This window comes from Pinus tabuliformis, chromosome 9, assembly GCF_031772625.1.
Source record: "Pinus tabuliformis cultivar Carrire ecotype Pingquan chromosome 9, CPIR1, whole genome shotgun sequence".
NCBI classification, from domain to species: Eukaryota; Viridiplantae; Streptophyta; class Pinopsida; order Pinales; family Pinaceae; genus Pinus; species Pinus tabuliformis.
This window is the reverse complement of record NC_142307.1, coordinates 661,006,800-661,024,330: the sequence shown is the minus strand read 5'-3', so window position 1 is coordinate 661,024,330 and position 17,531 is coordinate 661,006,800. Positions and strand designations below refer to the sequence as shown.

Here is a 17,531-nt window from a genome sequence, read left to right as displayed (position 1 = left end):
GAGGATTGTTAAAGTTGTTAATTTTTCCATAAGTTTAAAATTGGATAATAAGAATTAAAATAGACTACCTCAACTCTAGAAGCTCCTTTCCAATTCCAAAATATACACATCTATTTATATAATAAAATTTTTCCCAAATATTCCTTTCAACCACACCTTCATACAAATATTTTTACTATTTATCAACATATATAAAAGATATTGGAAAAAATGATCACTTTCATACATATATTTTTATTTTTTTACATAGATTCAAAAATACATATACCATATTTATTAAATATAAATGTACATCAATAATAGTGATTTAATAATAAAATAAATAAGATTTATTAAAGAAATAAAAAAATTAATCAAATACTTTCCCATGATATTATTTCTATGTAATTAAATAAGGTAGAAATAAAAATAATCAAATTATAAAACATACGAAAATTTTATTTCGTATCATGAAAAACAGAGCACTTTGAAAAGACGGTGCTTAAACTAAATTGTAAGGCCATCTAACTTATATCTGACGAGCAAATCCCAATAAACCTACTGCCAAAACTTGAGTGCCACGGAACTCAATTTTTTATTAAAGTGCCACCTCACTTCTGATCGGCTTCCATATCTTGCTGGGATGCCCACCTGTCTCATGAAAATATATCACGTTTCTGGTTCAGGTTTTAGTGTTTCAGTCACTCAGTGTTGAGTTGGCTTGAATAAGAGGTGACATGGATGGCAAGATATATTAGAGGATAGCTTGCTTACGCTGTAATACCTTTCTGTTTATGGTTCGTTACTGTGAAACGGGAATTCCATGAAGTTTCAGACAGGAAAAATGGAAGCCAAGATGAAATGGAACTCTGATTAGAAAGGTCTGCAAAGGTTTTGTGTGTGGTGGCGCACGAGCCCAAAGTTCGTGAAATTGTGGAGCAGGGACGCCATGAATGGGGTGAAGGAAAGAAGCACGTTATGTGGAGTGAATATAATTGGAAAAAGGCGGGGTACTTAAAATGGTCCAGAATCGTTGAGGGGTTGGGGAATCATGCAGCGAGCGTGTTTGACATAGACCGCTCAGCTGCCGTGGATGCCACGCTGGAAGCCACGTGGCGAGCCAGATTGTTGGTTACGTCCCGCCACTCTTCAACAAACAAAACCACTACGTTCTTTATAATGGAGGTCTTTGCCCTTTTCTCAGTAATGGTAGGTTGTTGTTGATGGTGGTGGTGGAAGAGGAGGAGGAAAAAGAATGGAAGGGTTTCTGGAACTATCCGCCTCCGATTTCTTCTGCTCCGCTCCCGCTTCCACCTCGCCGAATGGATCCAGGGTAGCAATCAGCCTTGAACGCCTGTCTCTGGACGAAAAAAGTCTCTCCGGCGACCGCCCACCGCCGATCAGGACCCTGGAGAGCACAAAGAGCACAGACTGCGGTGAATTAATGTCGAAGAATCAGGCTTCAGTGAAGGGTGTCCAGACGCCGGTTTCCGATTCGCATCCCATGATGACTGATGCCTGGGAAAATCTCCGGCGGTCGCTCGTGTATTTTCGCGGCAAGCCCGTGGGCACCATTGCCGCGTCGGATTCCAACGAGGAAGCGCTGAATTATAACCAGGTAGGTATTCTGAATTTCTTCATCTTGTTGTGTTCTTTAATGGGATTCGAAACCGGGCCTAACTGACTTGGTGATGCCGTGTTCTTTTCAGGTTTTCGTGAGGGATTTTGTGCCGAGCGCCCTGGCGTTTCTGATGAACGAGGAACCTGAGATCGTGAAGAATTTTCTGCTCAAGACGCTGTATCTTCAAGGGTGGGAGAAGCGGATTGACTGTTTTACACTCGGGGAAGGAGTCATGCCGGCTTCTTTCAAGGTCCTTCACGATCCCGTCAGGAATGCGGAGACCCTCATTGCGGATTTTGGAGAGAGCGCGATTGGGAGAGTGGCGCCTGTGGATTCTGGGTTTTGGTGGATAATTCTTCTCAGAGCGTATACGAAGTCTACCGGAGATCATGCGTTGGCTGAGATGCCTGAGATTCAGCGTGGGATACGATTGATTCTGAGTCTCTGCCTCTCCGAGGGATTCGACACGTTCCCCACCTTGCTGTGCGCTGACGGGTGCAGCATGATTGACAGACGAATGGTAGGAAGACTAATTTAAATCCCCATTTTCTGCTTCAATCTGTTTTTTTCTGTTTGGTTTTCTGTGTTTTCGGTCATTGCACTGAATATTTTGGTACTGAATTTCGTGAATCTTTCATGGCATAGGTATTTTAATATTTGTTTCGACGATTTTAACGTGGTGTATGAATTTTCTAGCTCCAACCCTTAGATTTTGATGCCTGGATTTCATGGCGGGGCGTAGTAGTTACAGGCATTTGGGAATCTTTCTTGTTTTTGGTGATTTTATGAAATGGTTTTTTAAATTACCGATGATATTTTTTAATGATTTGTTTTCATATTCGGTGATTTTATTGTATATAATAAGTTTTTTAGATGGATGATCGCTGATATTTTTGAACTCACTTTTCGATGTTTGGTGATTTTATTGTAATATATATTTTTTAAATGGATGACGATCACAGTTTCAACTATCTTTCAGATTTAGGAAATAAACTTCTTGAATTTTTTTAGGAAATAAACATCTTGAATTTTTTTTAGGAAATTAAAATTTTGAAATTAATAGTATCTCTCAATAAGTTCAGTTTAATTATTTTGCTTTGATTTTATTTACTTGAACTTAATTTAGTTATTTATTTTAATTAATTTAAACGAAAATTATGATTTTCGATATCCCTGTAAGTATTTTAACAAATTAAAAATAAAGAATTTCATTGTTTTTTTCTTTTAATTTTTTATTTTCTCAACTTACATAGATAACTTATCTGGTTTGTATTTTTATTTTTTTTTAATCAAAAGAATTAATATGTTCTATTGTATATCATCATTTTTACTATTTTTATATAAAAATATTCTAAAATGAGATGATTTCGTTCTTAATCTTGTTCATTTTTTAGTTTTGCCTTTGTCAATTTTTTTTGAAAGAATCAATCTGTCCATGAGTTACAGGTGTTTCCATTTCCCTTAAAGGTTATGTTATCATTTGATATTTATATTTTCATAAAATGTATTAGACCAATCATATATATATTATATTTCTGGAGGTTTGAGCTGGTTACGCATTTCCAACTATTAACCATTATAAATCCAGAAGAAAAAAAAAATAGTCTGATATTATTTTCATGCCTGATGCCAGTTTAATACTTATTCTTGTCTTTTCATCAGCATTGTTTGATATTTTCCTTCTGATTTCACGACATAAATTTTTTTAATGACATTGTTTAATATTTGCTTTTTTTACATAACAGTGTTTGATTTTTGCCTTTCTCATGGTATAGATTTTTGAATTAATGGATTAAATTTTTATATTTTTGAATTCATTGAATAAATATTTATCTCTGTTTTTGTCATTTCACTGTAGACTTCGATTCGATAAATTAAGAATATTGATACCTATTTTATGTCTGTATTGCTATTCTAGAGCATAGTTTGATATTCGTTTTTATCATTTATGGAAATAGAACTTGAACTTTAGCATTAGTTTTTAATTTCTTGATATTATTTCGCAATTAGTTTTGGTTAATTCATCGCTAATTTTGATATCTGGTGCAGTGATTTCATGGCATGGCTTAGTATTTGTTCTTGTTATTTCGTTGCAGTATCCTGCAATTTCATGGGAAGCTTTAGTGTTTTTTTTGGGATTACATCGCTATTTCTTTTGTTATTTGAGAACAAATTTTGATATTTGTCTGTATTATTAAGCCATAGTTTAATCTTTCGTTTCTATTTTTCTCTATGATGTAATTTGATGTGTGGATGGATATGAATATTGACTAAATTGCAGGCAATATACGGTTACCCCATCGAGATTCAGGCCCTTTTCTTCTTCGCCCTCAGCTGTGCACGAAAGCTGCTGAAGCCCGACGGAGCCGGGAAAGAATTTATCGAGCGAATCGACAAGAGGATGCACGCCCTGAGCTACCACATGCGCTCTTATTTCTGGCTCGACTTCCAGCAGCTTAACAATATTTACCGTTACAAGACGGAAGAATACTCTCACACTGCCGTCAACAAATTCAATGTCATCCCGGACTCCATTCCTGACTGGGTTTTCGATTTCATGCCCATGCGGGGCGGTTACTTCATCGGGAACGTGAGCCCTGCGCGCATGGATTTCAGATGGTTTTGCCTCGGGAACTGTGTAGCAATACTCAGTTCGCTGGCAACGCCCGAGCAAGCATCTGCAATAATGGACCTGCTGGAGGAGAGGTGGCAAGATTTAATTGGCGAGATGCCTCTCAAAATTTCGTACCCAGCTCTTGAAGGTCATGACTGGCGAATCGTTACAGGATGCGATCCTAAAAATACAAGATGGAGTTATCACAACGGCGGTTCCTGGCCAGGTAAACTGTATTTTCTATCCTCCGTTATTCTTATTATCATAGTTGAATTTGCAGTTGCTGTTTAAAACCATTCGAAGGTGCTATTTATCTTGATTGCATATAGAATAGAGAAAAAAAAATGGCTGAAGGCATTGCAGATTCAGATTAATATATAGAAAAGATTAACACCAAACAATTACGAGTCTGAGATTGATACCTTTGAAAGGTTTAAGGCATTGTAGATTTAAGTTAAGCCTCTTTGATGTGATTATTACAGCAGAAGTAGCACAATTACCATTAACTTGCTGTTACACATTGGCACACATCAGATAACCTGTACAGACCTCTGAAACACACTGAATTTTAGAGAAGGTATCTATTTAATATTTTTGTCAAATTAAGTTATAGTTAATTCACTGTCACACAGATGGGCACACATGACACATGACTTTCCTCTAACAAAATTGTACACAATGTAAGTGTTTTGATCTATATGGTCCTTTGCAAATTATTTTCGCATGTCGTTAATATAATCGTCTAAAACATGTGTATGAACTTGGACAGAAGTTTTCATCTTAAAAAATAAAAAGATATTCACCAATTTTCTTTTAACTATGTCATGAATTTGTGTCAGACTAATCTGACCCTTTGGAAAATAGATGAGGTAATAGATTTGGAAATTTATCACTAGCTATCCATATTGGCGTAATGAAAACCTTAATCCAAATTCAATTTTTCACTGAATCAACATAAAACCATAAAACAATGAATCACCAATACCTTCAAATTTTGTTGAAATCACAAAAACCATAGAACAATGAATCACCGATACCTATAGATTTTATTGAAATGAAAAACCTTTACGATTTATACCTACAGATTTTGTTGAAATAACAGACCCTTACAATTCAAACCTAAGTTATAATAATAAAAAAATATAATTTTAAACCATTTTCCCTCTTAACCATAACCACAGCACAGCAGTAGTTAAATGCCTCTTCTTCAGACTTCTATTTCACTTGTTTAATATGACTTTCATCAATTTTCCTGAACCATTCTGGCAGTTAAATGCTTCTCACACTTCTATTTAACATGTTCATAATCTGACTTCAATTTGTTTGCAAAGTCAACATAAGACTGCTATATGGATTTGAACATAAACTTTTTATTACAATGCTTTTCACGAACTTTCCTCCCTCTTTTTTACAAAATCGACATAGAACTGCTCTCTCGATTTGAACATAAGATTTTATTTTAAAATGATTATGATTTTCACCGACTTTCCCTCTAACCACTGTAGTAGTTAAAAGCTTCTGTCTCACACTTTTATTTCACTCGTTCAATATGACTTTCACCAGCACTTTTATTGCAGTGGTTGAATACATAAACCACTTTAATTTGTTCACAAAGTCAACATAAACTCTTTTTCAATATCACTTTCACCAATTTTTTCGCAACCATTCACCTAGTTGAATGCTTCTCTCGCACTTTTCTCCCGTGTTCTTCCTCTGACTTCAATTTGATTATAAAGTCAACCAAAACCTGATCTCTCTCTTTATAGTCTTTCACCTTCCTCTTTGACTTGCAACTGCCTGGTTAGGTAACTATCTTGAGATGATCACCAGCCAGCAGGTTCTTCAAAATTAATTTGGTTACAAATTTTTGTAACATTTCAAAAATGTTGCAACTGCCTGGTTAGGTAACTATCTTGGGATGATCACTACCCATCAGCTTCTTCATAGTTAATTTGGTTACAAATTTTGGAACAGATAGATAAGAACAAAGTCAAATAGTTAACTTTTCTTTTCTCTATCAAATTTCCCAGAAAATTCTAAAATCTTCCATCAAAATTAAAATGACCACCTCAACTTTATTCTCAAATTCACCACTTATTATCCAACTTACAGAGTCCATTGGCAGGGTCGTCAGGGAAGGTATGAGTGACAACTAAATTATTTGTATTACATAATCTTAAAAAGTACACGGTACATTGATAGAAGAGATTTTTTCTTAATCTACTTAAGATGGAGTGAAATTGCAAATTTATAAATGCAACTTAAATAATTTGTTTAGAATTATTAAAATTAAAAAATAAATAGATTTGCCAAATTTCAAAGCCTCTCTGTAGTTAAATTAAACTATACATATTACAGATATGATAAGCAATATTTCTGAAAAACATATATGGGATATCTCTATCACATAGTACCCATGTTTTCGGCCTATCAGGTGGCCAGCGATTTTCATGGACTGGAGATTCCAAGTTTCAAAGCCTGTGTAGCTTAGTTAAACCATACAGATATCATAAGCAATATTTATGAAAAATATATATGGGATTATCTCTATTGCATGGTAACCATGCATTCGGCCTATTTGTAGGTTATTGCACAGATGATTACATTTCCAAACAAATAAGTCTGGTCACCATAGAAGAGACTGAATTTCTTAATAAATTTCCGACCAGTGCAAAACAAATCATAAATATGCGATGGCTTGAAATTTTCAATAACAATCTTCCTTTGCCAAATGTGTATTCTGCATCATTTTTTGCACTGAGAAATCTGATTATATCTTTGTCTTGTGCAGTTCTCCTGTGGCTGTTGACAGGGGCCTGCATAAAGTCGGGGAGGCCGCAGATAGCGAGAAGAGCAATCGAGCTGGTGGAGCAGAGGCTCTCAAAGGACGGATGGCCTGAATACTATGACGGGAAGATGGGTCGATACGTGGGGAAGCAGGCAAGAAAGCTTCAGACATGGTCCATTTCCGGCTATCTCGTTGCCAAAATGATGCTGGAAGACCCTTCTCATCTGGGCATGATTTCGTTAGAGGAGGATCGCAAAATCATGAAGCCCCGTCTTACCAGATCCGTTTCCTGGACTTGTTAGTCCTTTCTAAATATATACGATATCATGATATCATATTCTGCTTACACAGAATGAGGAGCGCCCTCTATTCCCTCTGCCCACACACGCACCTTATTTTGCCTGAATTTTCTTAAGTACATCAGAATGCAAAACAGAATGTAACCGCTGCAGCCATGGCATTGAACAGTACAACACAACACGAAACACTTGAAAATTGTTGGGGAATGTAAAAGAAATCGTTATGGCATTCCATTCTAATGTGGTTTTGTAGTTTTCAACGATGGTGACTCTGGTTTGTTACCCAACAATATACACCATAAACCTAGCAGCCGCCTGGCGGTCACGTTCATATGTTCATGTTTACGTCCTTGTCAAATAATAACGACTTTCTATAAAGAACCAGACTGAAATAATGAAGAAAACAGGTTCAGAAAGAACACACAATTTTAGATGTGGGTATAATTTTTTTTTAGGATGCAGCGAGGTAAAACTAATAACAAATTAGGAGAGATTTATTTTGATTTTGAATTATAGTAAAAGATTGAAAGTTTTAATGTAAAATTTTGGATGTAGAAAATTTAATAAAACAGTTTTTTAATGATTTTTAAAGATAAATCTAAGGTGATTCGATTATTTAGTATATTTTTATATTAAACAAATTATTATTTATAAATATTATTATTTACGAAATAACAGTGTATATTTTAATAAAATTGATATTTTTTTATAATATTTGTTTAAAATAGTTTTAAATTGATTTAATCAATAATTTATGAAATTGATTTATCTTTAGTATGTCAAATTTATTTTACAATATAAAAAATTGAAATAATTATTATTATTTATAAATAAAATATATTATTAAAAATATTATTTTAATAAATTCAATTTTTTTATAATATTTTTTAAAAGAGTTTAAAATAATTTAATTAATAATTTATAAATTTGATTTTTTTATATTCTGTAAAAATTATTTTAAATATAAAATTTGAATAAAATTTTATATTTATAATAATTAACTTCTTACTTTTATATATATATAGATAGATATATTAAACAATTAAATATTTTATTAAGAATAGATATGGAAATTGTTACTATCATATTTATTTCTTTGCAATATTTTATTTTGTTGTCTTCTAAATTAGCATATTACAACATATACTAGGCAAATAGAATAAGATAAGTGCAAGTTTGTAATTAATTGGCTTAAAGAAGTTTTTTAATAGATAAAAGAACAAGTTTTTGAAATACTTTCTCAAGTGATAAATGTCAATTCATATATAATTTCATTATATTAAATATATTTATTTTTTTTAAGTGAAGAATTTTCTCATATTTTGTGTAACAATATGTACAGTAGACAATAAAAGATTTCATGTGCCCTCAGAAAATGAAGGCTTTTAAAGAGTGTTTTTAATGACAAATTTTTTAGTGACTTTTAATTGACAAAGAAATATCTTCTTATATCATAAATAATATAAGTCTATTTATAATGAAAGCAGTATCTAATGTTTTAAATGAATGAGATAAATTAGTGGTGAGATATTTTTATGGAGTTACATTTTCAAAGAGTTAATAACACTTATATATACCTAGCTTCAATTAAGCTCAAACCCTAATCTTAAAATACCTTGAATAAGATTTAAAATGATTTGAATAAGTCTTGAGAGAAAGATTATGTAATCTTTGTGATATTAAGTGAAGGAGAAAAAATAATTTTATAAGGATTCCTTTTTTATTGAGTCTACAGTATCTAATTTTTTATATTTTGATAGACTATAAGCACTATTATAATATAAGGTTGTAGTGCCACTTTAGAGTCACAATTTAGCCTATTTTTTTAGTTATATTAGCTATCTAACAACAACATTTTAGAGCCATATTAGTTATCTAATTTCTTAAGGTTTGATAGCCCATAGGCATTATTACAATACAAGGTTGTAGTTCCATTTTAGAGTCACATTTTAGTGCTCTTTTTTTACAAACAAATATTTTTTTATGATGCAAAAATTACCCATGCATAGGGTGTCATCATTTGCATCAAATTTGCATCAGGGAATTCCCTTTTTTTTTCGTATTATCTTTTGTGTAAAGCTAATTTCTTTGATCATTTGTCAAAGTATATGTTCAAACATATGATACAAACCTTTGGTTTGTCACTTGGGAAACTAGAGCATTAATGAATTCAAAATTTTGTATTGGGAGAGTTTAGGTTCAAAATAAAACAAAATTTGACCTTGTAACAAAACCATAACAAGAAAATACTGAAGAGTTTGAGATGCCTATACTTGCCTATGTTGGTAGATGGATTAAAACTAAAAAAATAGAGGAGCCAAAGGCTTAGTATGCATTCAAAAAATTAAGAGGATTCTATAGGCCCCACCTCTATAGGAGTGGATTTAGCTTGACCAACAACTCTTGGAGCAAGATTGGCTTCAATTCGCTCTATATCATGACCCATATCCTTTAGTTGTGATTGCATGACATCCAACATAAGAAGAATTTCATTACTTGCATCATTTATCTCTAAAATAACTTTTCCTAATAGAGACTTCATTTGCTAATATAATTCAATGATGCGGAGGTTTTGGTTCTAGTGCCCATGAGTATAGCCAATATTAGGGACCCAAGCTACAATGTCTACAAGAATCTTAAAATGTAAATAATATTCATGTTCCTTTAAATAATCTCCCCTTTAGCCTCCCATAGCTCATGTTGGATGTACAATGAAGTCTACTTAAGGAACCATCACGCCAAGAATTCAACCTTGAACTTGGTCCATGAATCACATTGTGTATCGTAACTATCACTTCCCCTACAACACTGAGCTCTATACCTTATCATGGCAATGACCAGGGGCAAGAATATTGACCGAGAATGAGATGCTAAGGGGTAGGAGCTATGAAGTTCAACATTAAAGAGAAAAGAGAATGGTATGTATAATTATATTTGTTAATCAAATGTTGGAAACAATGTTATATTTACTCTTGGGGGGGGGGGGGGGGGGGGGGGAGGATCAGTATTAAGGCTAATTTTAAAATTTTATGCCAGTTTATATTTTCTCATCCAAACTTGGTATCCAATGTGTGAGAAACCATTAACAAAACAGTACAATAACCATATAAACCAATACAAGCATACACATTATGAGAAACAAACACATGACAGAAAGGTTTAACATGGAAAACCTTCCGGGATAAAAATCACCAAAGCTTGTTTGTTATTATGATGTAATTAAGAGCATCTACTGTATTAAATCAATTTGTTTGTGAGTCACCACTCACAAGAAGCACCAACTCCCTTTGATTGTTTGCTAGCACCCACTAACAGGAAGCACCAACTCCCTCCTTTTGTAGACACCTAATCAGCCTACCAGAAGCACCATATGAAGCACCAACTTCATGGATTTGTTGCAAGCACCAACTTGCAGCTCCTTGGATTTATGCAAGCACCAACTTCTTGTATGCATGCTCCAAACCACACCCAATAAGGAACTAATACTCACTGTATATGGAAACCTCTCTGCCTATTTTTAGCTCTTTGTAGATGGAAACCACTTTGCCTGATATCATCTCTATTATCCTCTTCAGCCTTTTGGCCCATGAAACATTCTCTGTCCTCTACTCACTCTACAGCAACAGACTATACTCAGCCCTATGCTCTTAACAACATACACTCAGCTCTCCGCCCCTTCTATTCCACTGGCTCTCTCAGCCTCACACAACAACACATACACACTCAACCTGCTCCCAATAGCATGGGCACTCAAATCCTTTCTCTATAGTGCACACGCACTCAAAGCTCTCCACTCAGCTCACTAGAAACAATGCTACTTACCCCCTTACTTGCTCAAAGGAAATCGTGGGTTTTGTTTCGCTACTACATAGTGATCAATGTTGTCCCTAGTGACAGTTTCACAGTCTGAGAGCACTCTTAACATGGTTCTCCATCCTTTTGTTGTATCTGATCACTTGCCACTATTGCACCATTAATTCAGAGAATGGGCTTCATTCACTCATCAATTGCGTTTGCAACACAATTAATGTAAATAATGTCCACCTGAGTGTCTTCCATATTGAGAAATAAATTCTTAGTCAGACAATGCATGCTAGGGGTTCCTCCATTAATTTTTCCTTGCAAAATCAACATATTTGTCTCTACATATGACTCTCAATTCTTCTTAATTCCTTCACAGATATCAACATATACGTCAGGCATGGATTTAGTTTATTTCTTTTTAAGGAACATAGGAGTCAAGGGAAAACCTACAACATGCCATCAAAGCTTCTGAACTTATCCATTTTCTCATTTAATTCCTTGTAGCGTGCAAGAAGGCTCAAGCATGGTTGTTCTAGAGTTAACTTCTACCTCTGCAAATCATGGTCCTCTTTGTCTTTGTCTCCTACCTTCGACAGTTACCAATGACTCCATTAAGGCATTTATGCAATCATGGTCCTATTCACCTAGAACCGACAGTTTTTTCAATCAACATTATTCTAGTGACCCAATCCCTTATGTGTGCATTTATCCAGTTGCCGACTCATCCATGACTTTGAACATAGGAGTCAAGGGAAAACCTACAACATGCCATCAGAGCTTCTGAACTTATCCATTTTCTCATTTAATTCCTTGTAGCATGCAAGAAGGCTCAAACATGGTTGTTCTGGAGTCAACTTCTACCTCTGCAAATCATGGTCCTCTCTGTCTTTGTCTCCTGCCTTTGACAATTACCAATGACTCCATTAAGGCATCTATGCAATCATGGTCCTATTCACCTAGAGCCGACAGTTTTTGCAGTCAACATTATTCTAGAGACCCAATCCCTTATGTGTGCATTTATCCAGTTGCCGACTCATCCATGACTTTGAGTGCTTGCCTGACTTTGCTATGGAAAATATCCAATTTGGCATAACCGCCAAATATGGAGGACTTCTCTCAAGGTTGCTGGCTCGTTCATATCTACAAGTGTTGAGCCCTTAGACCTGTAACATACCCCAAATATGGCACAAATGCCAAAATTGGCCCATGATTCCAAAAAGCTACTGACTCATCCATGTTTGAAACATATACCACTATATGAGTCGGATCCTGGAATCCCTAGAACCTGTAACCTTTTGTAAAATGTATTTCATACATCTTATGAGCTTTCGGGCTTCCATCTTGACCTACTAGTCCTTAGCACTCTCCTTGGCACCTTTCCTTTGATTTTTTCCCAAGCCCCTTAAAACAATTGTCCGCTGTGTATTTTCTTATTCATGGCTCAAGCACTTGGTCATGAAAACTCATGAAACTATCACACAACCAAGTCTTGGGTGCGTCTTTTGATATTTGATGAAACGTCAAATGTAGGCAAAATTTTTGTCTCCCATCTCTATTAGCTATCGCATAATCATGGCACTTTTGTCTTTTAACAACTCCAGGGTCTTTCTAATGGGCTTAACCATCTCATGGGATCTGTTGATACTCCTTTGAGTCAATAGCTACACACCCACATTGAGTTGTCTTTGACACTGCTATATATGCATGTTATTTCCTTATTGCCCCGCATAAAATATGAACCTGGATGCCTGCATCCACATAACTTCTTTTGATTGAAATTCCTCAAAATTTTAGGCTATAGTCTCTAGGTATGGCCCACAATCTCCATGTCATCATTCCACGTTAACATTCTAGGTTGGCCCACTAGTGTGCAACACTTCCAATGCTCACTCTTTTTCCATTGTGCACGGTTATTGGAGGATCTGGGCTTGGTCCACTTTCAAGCTTTTGGCCCTTTGTACGGTCCTCTAGTCTATTATCTATCGATCCCACTGCAATTCTCAAATCTCAATTAAAGAATCTTTCAAACTTTCAACTTTCCAGGCCTTCCAAGGTTCCAACCTTCCGGACCTCCAGGATTCCAGGCATCATCCACGCAACCTTGACTCACTGCCATACTATAACCCTTTTTAAAATAAACTTGCGGGCTTCTACCTTCCAAGGTTCTGGGGTTTATGTGCTTCTAACTACCCTGGCTCAATGCAATCCCGTAACAATTTTTAAATAAGCCTCCGGGGTACCGGGACTTCTGGGGTTCTGGGGTTCCGAGCTTCCAAGACCTTAATTTGACTGATTATAAATTTTGATCCAGAGGGCCATTTGTAGACTTCCACATACCTTTGGAAATATTATTCAAAGAGCTATCCAAATATGCCATAACCAAGAGAATTTTAGCAAGTAATTTGATGCAAGAATGTCTCCAAATTTAGGGATTCCCAACCATCATAGTCATCATGTTATGGATTCTCCAATAAGCTTGCTACTATGATCATTATCTACAAGAGACTGTAACAACAATGGGGACTCCCCCTTAGCTTGAAACATTAAGCACATCACTGCTAATGCAGTTGTTATCACAACTAGCCTAGTGGACGTCAATGTTATCCTCGTTAACACTATGTTAACACATCTACTTCCACCAACATCCATGCTAGTCTGGTTGACATTAATTTCAAATCACTTGTTGTCACTAGCAATCAGAAAATGCCAATTTTCCAACACATCTCCTAGCATGACTTTTGACATCAATACCAACACATTTGCTACCACTAGCCATCTAGGCAATGCTAACTATCCAACAATCTCCCCCTTTGGCATTGATGGCAATGCCTCTTCACTTCTCCACACTGATGGCCAATCCTCATGTTTCTTCCACGCTTTTCATTGCATGAGCCACCATCGAATTTCTATCCTCTACATGGGCTATCATATCTTCTCCACTAAGCTTCTCTGCCACTTTGACATCAATGGAAAATGGCACCAAGTTTCTTTTTCTCCCTCTTTCAATTAACGGATGAGGGTCAAGCTGCTAGAGTGGTTCTTTTATGCAAATCTCTCCTTCAAGGATGATATCATCTTTGTATCTCCTTGGCATTGTTGTTGTTGCTCTTGGAATTAGACATATGCGATATGCTCCCTGTTGGGTTGTGTTATATTCTTTCCACGACTAACCTACGTAGTTAAATGGGGGGTTAGAGGGGGGCAGTAGCCCCCCTTCGTTGCGCCGATTGCGCAGCGAGGGGGTCACAGGGGGGTTTGAGGGAGGCAGGTAGCCCCCCTCTACGGGGTCCGGGGCAGCGCCCCGGGAAAAATTTTTTTGGACCCTATATTAGGTTGGGCGAACCTACCTATGGTTTTGTGCATGATTTTCGCACATGGTATTGGAGGCGATGGTTTTTCGGTCCATGGTATTGGATGCTTCGGCATGTATAAATATGTATTGTAACATTGAAAGGAACATAATGAAAAATCAAGCTGGTAGTCCCGGTTTTGGGATCCAGGGAAAAATCTCTGTGCATATGTGTTTTATGGGTTATGCTCTCGCATTGTCTATTTTCTTTGTTTAAGAATTCGTATGCAGGTAATTTCTGTACAGGGTTAAAACCTACACTCCCCCCAAACATATACTTCCTCCTGCTTGATAATCCTCCAGTTCTAGACACCTTATGGCTATTGGTTGAGTACTCTTTTTTCCAATGCATCTTTTGTACTAGTTAAAAGAAACTGATACCAATTAAAATTGCTCATGGTATTGTTGCTGCTGTAAATTCCCCTAAATAATGAGCATTTTGGCTTGCTCTCCTTATTGTCGCTTCATATATTATGCACACTTCTCTTTGAGCATCTTAATCGCTTCTGCCCTTGAGCGATTAAGGCTAATTTTAAACTTTTATGCTAGTTTGTATTTTCTCATCCAAACTTGGTATCCAATGTGTGAGCAACCATTAACAGAACAATAGAATAACCATATAAACCAATACAAGCATACACATTATGAGAAACAAACACATGACACAAAGGTTTAACATGGAAAACCTTCCGAGATAAAAATCACCAAAGCTTGTTTGTTATTATGATGTAATTAAGAGAACCTACTCTATTACATCAATTTGTTTGTGAGTCACCACTCACAGGAAGCACCAAATCCGTTTGATTATTTGCTAGCACCCACTAGCAAGAAGCACCAACTCCCTCCTTTTGGAGACATTTAATCATCCTACCAGAAGCACCATACGAAGCACCAACTTCATGGATTTGTTGCAAGCACCAACTTGCAGCGCCTTGGATTTATGCAAGCACCAACTTGCAGGAGGCACCAACCCCAAGCCTTCCTGAGACACCCACTAGAGATGGAAGCACCAAATTCTTGTATGCATGCTCCAAACCACACCCAATAAGGAACTAATACTCGCTGTATATGGAAACCTCTCTGCCTATTTTTATCTCTTTGTAGATGGAAACCACTTTGCCTGATATCAGCTCTATTATCCTCTTCAGCCTTTTGGCCCATGAAACATTCTCTGTCCTCTACTCACTCTGTAACAAAACACTATACTCAGCCCTATGCTCTCAACAACATACACTCAGCTCTCGGCCCCTTCTATTCCACTTGCTCTCTCAGCCTCACACAACAACACAGACACACTCAACCTGCTCCCAATAGCATGGGCACTCAAATCCTTTCTCTATAGTGCACACACACTCAGAGCTCTCCACTCAGCTCACTAGAAACAATGCTACTTACCCCCTTACTTGCTCAAAGGAAATCGTGGGTTTTGTTTCGCTACTACATAGTGGTCGATGTTGTCCCTAGTGATAGTTTCAAGGTTCGAGAGCACTCTCAACATGGTTCTCCATCCTTTTGTTGTATCTGATCACTTGCCACCATTGCACCATTAATTCAGGGATTGGGCTTCGTTCACTCATCAATTGCATTTGCAACACAATTAATGTAAAGAATGTCCACCTGAGTGTCTTCCATATTGAGAAATAAATTCATAGTCAAACGGTGCATGCTAGGGGTTCCTCCATTAAGTTTTCCTTGCAAAATCAGCATGTTTGTCTCTACACATGACTCTCCATTCTTCTTAATTCCTTCACAGATATCAACATGTACCTCAGGCATGGATTTTGTTTATTTCTTTTTAAGGAACATAGGAGTCAAGGGAAAACCTACAACATGCCATCAAAGCTTCTGAACTTATCCATTTTCTCATTTAATTCCTTGTAGCATGCAAGAAGGCTCAAGCATGGTTGTTCTGGAGTCAACTTCTACCTCTGCAAATCATGGTCCTCTCTGTCTTTGTCTCCTGCCTTCGACAGTTACCAATGACTCCATTAAGGCATCTATGCAATCATGGTCCTATTCACCTAGAACCAACAATTTCTGTAGTCAACATTATTCTAGTGACCCAATCCCTTCTGTGTGCATTTATCCAGTTGCCGACTCATCCATGACTTTGAGTGCTTGCCTGACTCTGCTATGGAAAATATCCAATTTTGCATAACCGCCAAATATGGAGGACTTCTCTCAAGGTTGCTAGCCTATTCATATCTACAGATGTTGTGCCCTTAGACCTGTAGCATACCCCAAATATGGCACAAATGCCAAAATTGGCCCATGATTCCAAAAAGCTACTAACTCATCCATGTTTGAAACATATGCCACTATAAGAGTCGGATCCTGAAATCCTTGGAACCTGTAACCTTTTGTAAAATGTCTTTCATACATCTTACGAGCTTTCGGGCTTCTAGCTTGACCCATTGGTCCTTAGCACTCTTCTTTAATTTTTCTTTGATTTTTTCCCAAGCCCCTTTAAACACTTGTCCGCTGTGTATTTCCTTATTCATTGCTCAAGCACTTGGTCATGAAAACTCATGAAACTATCGCACAACCAAGTCCTGGGCGCGTCTTTTGATATTTGATGAAACGTCAAATGTAGGCAAAATTTTTGTCTCCCATCTCTATTAGCTATCACATAATCGTGGCGATTTTGTATTTTGACAACTCTAGGGTCTTTCTAGTGGGCTTAACCGTCTCATGGGATATGTTGATTCTCCTTTGAGTCAATAGCTACACACCCACGCTGAGTTGTCTTTGACATCGCTATGTATGCATGTTATTTCCTTATTGCCCCGCATACAATATGAACCTAGATGCCTGCATCCACATAACTTCTTTTAATTGAAATTCCTCAAAATTTCACTCTATAGTCTCCAGGTATGGCCCACAATCTCCATGTCAGCATTCCATGTTAACATTATAGGTTGGCCCACTAGTGTGCAACACTTCTAATGCTTGATCTTTTTCCTTTGTGTGCTGTTATTGGAGGATCTGGGCTTGGCCCACTTGCAAGCTTTTGGCCCTTTGTACTGTACTCTAGTCTATTATATATCGATCCCACTGCAATTCTCGAATCTCAATTA

General features: G+C 36.5%; 1 protein-coding gene across 1 annotated transcript; it reads left to right on the top strand.

Moving 5' to 3' along the window:
• Nucleotides 1-988: 988 nt before the first annotated feature.
• Nucleotides 989-7,530, top strand: LOC149150403 (putative alkaline/neutral invertase F). Its single transcript, XM_089445892.1, has 4 exons — nucleotides 989-1,597; nucleotides 1,689-2,120; nucleotides 3,882-4,440; nucleotides 7,006-7,530. Exons 1-4 carry the CDS (start codon nucleotides 1,235-1,237, stop codon nucleotides 7,302-7,304), a joined length of 1,653 nt encoding a protein of 550 aa, XP_089302018.1. The 5' UTR covers nucleotides 989-1,234; the 3' UTR covers nucleotides 7,305-7,530.
• Nucleotides 7,531-17,531: the final 10,001 nt, after the last annotated feature.